This window comes from Sylvia atricapilla, chromosome 1, assembly GCF_009819655.1.
Source record: "Sylvia atricapilla isolate bSylAtr1 chromosome 1, bSylAtr1.pri, whole genome shotgun sequence".
Lineage (NCBI taxonomy): Eukaryota > Metazoa > Chordata > Aves > Passeriformes > Sylviidae > Sylvia > Sylvia atricapilla.
In genome coordinates, this window is record NC_089140.1 from 133544681 (window position 1) to 133551062 (window position 6382).

The following is a 6382-nucleotide window of genomic DNA, read 5'->3' on the forward strand; positions in this document are numbered from 1 at the left end:
TGAAGTAACAACTGCAGCAAAAAAATCAAGTGTAGGAAACAAAAAAAAAAAGAACATAGAACAACACAATTCTTCTTCAGAGTATGCTATCATACAGCCTGCTATAAAGCACTCTGAGCATTTATTTCCACTGAGGGGATAAACACAGGAACTCAAATCTACAACCAAATTTTTTAGTATCCAATGCACTAGTACCCAGTATTTTCTTAAAACCATATAAACTATGGAGGCTCAGTTTTACCAACCAACAGACACCTCAAGTAATAACTGGTACTGCAAAAACGCCACAGCAAGTAATTCTAAAATGCATACAAGCTACAACCATCCCAGGCTGTCAACAAATCACACTCTCTCAATTACTGCCCAGCTAGATATCTCAGCTGTTCCAGTATTTTAACATAATCATTAACTATCTGGGACAGTATAAATGGAAGACTAAAACTAGAAAATGCAGAGACATCTAAGAAAGCAAAACCACACTATTTACACAGTACAAACAGTACTCATGAATTTTTAAAAACCCGTAAGGAAATTAGTGAATTATACTTAATAAGCATGGAAATAATGTCTACACCTTGGGAAACTGGAAGCATCTTGTAAAAGGTACATAATGTGTGAAGGAATGTACCTAGCACACTAAGTGAACAAAGTTTAAAAATCTGAGATCTGCTAACAAACCACAAGACTGATAATAATTGTAAGTTTTAGCCAGACCTGTTACAAAACAAGTATTTAGCGCTTAGCTGAAAATAATACTGATACAATTTCAATCTATTTGATTTTAAAACAGGACTGACCAAAGTAAAAGAATCAGATTCACCTGTAGGGTCCTTCCAACACTAACGCAGTAGAACTTCTCTCCTAGCAATGACAGAACAGATGAAAAAGCCATGTAATTACATGCTTTGCTTTGATGACAGGAATGGAGTCAGATGGCTTCTGTCATGATTTTGGTTACAAGAACACCTCTGCTCTTTCTCTGGCTGACAGTATTCTCATTTTGTGCATAATAACAATCACAGCAACTACCTTATATTAAATTTTCAAACTTTTTGCTATAAGGTTGTTTAGGATATGGGGTTTTTTTCTCCTCCTCTCAAATGAATGTTGCTTTAAATACTATCCACATGACCTCACAGACATTTTGACTATAGATGCAATATTGACTCTGAACAGTCAGTTGAATATGTACATACTTGGACAAGTTGGCATTCGATTAAATTATTAGACAACATAAATTTCTACAGTGTTAAAATTGGGACATGTTCTCTTAAAGGACTATGAAACTGTTCTAACAAATGAAATGCAGTGGCTTTGCCAATAGTACGATTTACAGCTTAGCAAAATATGTCTGTTCAGTATATCACAAAATATCACTTACAACTGACATTCAAGAGTTTAAGATACAATAATTTATTAAGTTAAGCGATTCCTTTAGGACAGTCTGTTCTGGCTTTAGAGTTCAGCTTCTTTAGAAAATTGAATAAACTGGCTGGCAGACTATTTGCTTACATGATTCAGGATATTATTTCAAACAAGGTGAATGAACCCAAAGAACCTTTTATTCTTCCTCATCTCATGTCAGCAAACTGACACACAAGTTCGGGTCCTGACAACTGAACTTTTATGACAATTTTACTTGTTTTCCCTTACAACCAAATGAAGAATGAGTTATATATACAGTATTGTTATAATTTCAAGTAACATCTATATTACAGGAACCTGGAATGGTTCTAATCCAAAATTAAATGTTTTAAGGCTTATATAAGTGTACTATGTTTTTCTTTAAGAGGACAAAATACTATCAGTAGCACTGCGGTCTCAGTAGTTTAACATAAAACACTGCTTCAGTCACAATTTTGGAGAATAATCCTTTTCTGATCCTCACTAATAACTCACTTATTAGTGCTTCCAAGGGCACTCACGAAACCAAAAAACAACCTAGAGATAAGGATAATTAAGACTGGCCTCTGCTGCTGCCATTTCTACCTTGGAACTCTTTTATTGTCCCTGTCCTACTACTATAAATACTTTTCTTTGACACACATTTACATCTAGAAGTCAGAAGCAGGGAGACCGATCTGCTGTACCACTGCACTGACTGCTACCAACTGTACAAAACTTTATAGAAATTGCCTGTAGTCTTCTGCTCAGTGTGACAGAAATTCAAATCAATATAGAATATAGAATATAGAATGTCTTAACTACATATACATAAATTCGAATTTTCAGTCATAACTCAGCCTCTGCTCTGAAAATCAATCCTTCACAAGCTGGTCCTGAAAGTGCTCCATCACAGTACCAATTAGATATAAACCATCATCTTGTCAAGAGTTAAATAAAAATCAAACAAAATGGTAACATTAGAAACTCAGTTCTCTAACCTAGGCTCATGCTTTAGCAAAAAAAGAAATAAGATTAGCATCCCTGGAGGTCCTTTAAACATATACAGATATGTGTCATTCAGGGTTCCATGATGGATTTGGAAGTGCTGGACTTGCAGTTGGACTCTTATGATCTTGAAGGTCTTTTCTAACCTACGTGATTCTATGATTCCAAGATTTACTTTATTTCCAGCTGATAAATCACAGAACTCTGATTTGAAAAACATTTCCCTCAAGAACAGGACTGATTTCTCAAATGACATTTCTCCCCAAAAAGAATTACTTGCATAACATATGGTTCTGTTTTAAACTCAGATAACTGTTATGGCCTTTGAGATAAGCAGAAACGTCTCAGTATTTGTCCCAGTAAAAGCTAGGCCAGGATTATACAGAGACACATAAAACCAATTACTTCTTGGATATAAAACTCTCAAGCCAACTGGAAGGCTGGAAATATTAAACCAAAAAATGCCGCTGCCCAATGCCCTACCAAGCCATAATTCTTCTTAGTTGGCGCTATTCAAATATTTCACTCATCAGTATTCCTCCTTCTCAAATTTTTATAATTATAGTCATCATCAGAAAGAAGGTTTCAAAAATTCACCAACTACAGGGAAACAGTGAAACATTCTCTGGAGAGCGCAATGCCCACATAACAACCTTAGTGAATTTAGTATTTTGATTAGCAGAAAATTCTAGACATTTTAGCTGTGCGACTGCATAATGGAAGAGAACTGAAGTGATGCACCACCATTGCTTTTCCAAGCATGCATTTAGCTTGGGTACTGCCTACTGCATTCAAAGCCTTACCATAATGATATCTGCAAGGCTCTGCTCACGATCAACATTACAGTCCAGAGCTATGCTGACAGCAGTGTCTTGATCAAATTCATGTCAATACTAAATCAGTTTAGTTCGGAAGAGCAAAAAGCAGTTGTACAGGAAGGTAAAAAGCTTTAATAGGACAGAGTTTCCAGTCTCACTTTCTTCTCCCAAAATAAATAAATGGGAGAAATCAAAGTGAAAGCTAGAGAAAGGCCTATGCTACACAGTAAATGCTTGCTTTTGTTTTGGATACTGAAGCCTGGGGAGGATAAAGTTCCTCTCCTTTGAGCAGTGAAACTGGTCAGAACCTCAGATATTTTTAACAAAAACTGCTAAAAGAAACTAATTTCTTACAAGGATAAAGTGACACTGATCAAAATTTCTTTGCTGATCAAAATCAGAAGCACTTTCTCCTTCCTGGCAGTGGCACTAACAGATGTTAGTGTGTTTCTTAGCAAGGCAGAAGAAACTTATGAAGCCTTCTGGGCCGAACTTTCAAAAGTCTTGATTAAAGGTCTATAAAAAATGTTATTCCGAAAGAATTTAACTTGGTTGGGTTTTCTCTAAACAAAGATTATTCTTGTGATTTAAGCTTTTGTAAGGGAAATGCTGACAGTAACACCTAAGTTACAGTATCACAATTCAAAACACTTTACTTCGGTCAGGCTGAGAAGGAATACCACAATTATAATTTTGACTTTTAATTTCAATTCTGTGATGAGTATAATAAAACCAGCACAATGAGTTTGTTAAAAAAGAACTTTTCACAGAAATTATTTTTTTTAAGAACATTACGTACGAAAACAGAAGAACAGCTTGATATATCCACACTTGATACTTTCGCTACCACTTCCGGCTCCACCATGATCTAACTTCTTTTCAGCTGGGCTTGTAGTTTACCTTTTGACATGAAACTCTTTTGCTTTACTTAATACGCATTTAAAAGACTGGTCAGTACCCCACTCTGTTCACGCAAATACACCTGTTCAAAAATTAAACTTTACCAGTGTAACAATTTGGTTACAGATACTGGCAGAGTTGCAGCCCTGAGAAGCCTTCCTTACTTTTCTATTCATGTAAATATGAAACTGGAAATGGTCCTACAAGTTTATGTAGTACACCTACATTTTTAGAATTTGGACTGATTGTTGTGGCACAGGCATGTGCTGGACAAAACACTTTGCAAAGGCAAATCTGAAATATCTTGATGTTCCGGACACAAGCCTGCTTTTTTAACAGAAAAAGACATTCCAATTACTTATGTTCAATCACGTGTTTAGAGCAAAGGCATCTACTTCAGAAACTACTAAAGCAGGGCCCCTGTCGCTGTCCTCCTCAGGGCAAGGCACATGCCCAGCTCTGTGCCAAAGGCTGCTTCTCCTGCTTGAGGCCCATGGACTATGCTCGACTTCATAAAACAAACACAACTCCCTGAGAAAACATGAGATGACCGTCTTCGTCAAGCATCTGTGTTTTCATCTGTCATCTGGGCCACCTTTGTACTGTAAAAAACAACCTCAGTACATTTACATAAATATTTTTCACTAGCAGTTCTGTTTAAAGATGGGTTTATACGCAGGGATGAAATCCTATTCGGGTATGAACTGCAGATAGGCTGAGCAGAAGCAAAGGTCCCTGGAAGGTCTTCCAGGCCTGTGCTGATGTGTCACAAACTCAGCGCCAGTGCCAGCCCCCGACCCCGCGGCCCGGACGGGCCGCCCTGCCCCCGACACCAGGCCTCGTTCGTCCTGGCCGGACGTGGAACATCTCCCAAGCATCCATCCCTATTATCCACACCGACTACTCGTGACTCAGAGGATTTGGGGCTGGCTTGTTTGTGCGGCCCCGCGCCAACTCCGGAGTTCCCGGCAACGCACATCTGCGGGAGAGCAAGCCCAGGGCAGCTGGGCCAAATCCCAGAATCCCGGCCCCAGCTCTAAGGACTTCCCAGAGATTTCCGTCCACCCCCACAAATAATAAATAACTAAATAAATAAACAAACAGCACACTAAAACACCCAAACAAAACAAAACAAACAAAAAACCCCGGAGCGAATTCTGGAGCAGTCGAGCTCGAAGAGGGAGACGGGGCTGGGGACAGAGAAGTCCGGGGACACCAGCCGGGCTGGCGGCGGTCCTGGGAGGCTGCAGGGACCCCGCCGAGGCCGGCCGGGAGAAAGGCCGCTTTGTTCCCCCTCCCCCGCGGCCGCCTCCCGGCCCGCGAGACGGAGGCGGACGGGCGGCGTCACCGCCCGGTACCTACCGCAGCAGGAGACGACGAGGAGCAGGAGTTGCGCTGACCTCCAAGCCGGGGAGCCCTCTGCGCTCCCCCAAGGGGCCATAACACCCGCCCGCGGGGAGGCGGCGCGGAGCCGGAGCTGCCACCGCCGAGCCCCCGACACGGAGCCGGAGCTGCCGCCGCCGCAGGAGGGGCCGGCGGCGCCTCGTCCCCTCGCCCGCCGGAGCCGCCGCCTCGGGGAGCGCTAGCGGCCCGCACGCCTCGGCCGCCCGTCCGCCCGCAGAGCCATGAGCCGCCACCGCCGCCGGCCTCGGCCTCCCTCCCCGCGCGCCGCTTCCTCCTCCCGGCTGCGCCCCGCCGCGGCTGCGCACTGCCGCCACGAGCGCATGGAGCCGCTCCCGGCAGCCGCGGGCCGGGCGGCGAGCGGGGCGGAGCGCCGCGGCGGCCCCCAGACGGCGGGGGCGGGCCCGGGCCGCCGCGTTCGGCTCGGCGCAGCACCGCCCTGCCGCCTCCTCCGGCTCCTCCTTCGTCACCTCCTCCCTCACCTCCCCTCCCACTCCGCCGCGGCCGCCGGGTTTTGGCCCGCCCCGTCCCACAGAGGCGGCCGCCGCCACCCGTGGAGGCTGGGGCCGCGTGCGGAGGAGGGAGGGTGACTGTGCCGGCGGCTGAGCCGCCCAGGGCCCCGGCCCACACGGGATAATCCAGTGGGAGCTCGAGTGCCCTGGCTCTCTGCCCTGAGTAAAACTGCCTGAAACCAAACCCAGTCTGTGAAGCACAGGGGTACTGTGGCAGCTGACGGCTGCTGTGCTTCTGACCTCTGAATATGCGTTTTAACAGTGAGACCGAAAAATTACCCTGGCACACAAAAAAGCGCAACTGCCGTAGGTTCAAAATTATGGACCACAGAGAAATTCTTTGTGACACTTCCGGTTCGA

At 44.2% G+C, this 6382-nt stretch overlaps 1 protein-coding gene across 1 annotated transcript in view; it reads right to left on the reverse strand.

Moving 5' to 3' along the window:
• The window catches only part of LRP12 (LDL receptor related protein 12), a 50946-nt gene extending 45125 nt beyond the window's left edge, over positions 1-5821 (reverse strand). Inside the window, exon 1 of the mRNA XM_066334731.1 lies at positions 5472-5821. Within this exon, the coding sequence (XP_066190828.1) occupies positions 5472-5550 (79 nt within the window). The 5' untranslated portion in view covers positions 5551-5821. The remainder of the gene's footprint in view (positions 1-5471) is intronic.
• Positions 5822-6382: the final 561 nt, after the last annotated feature.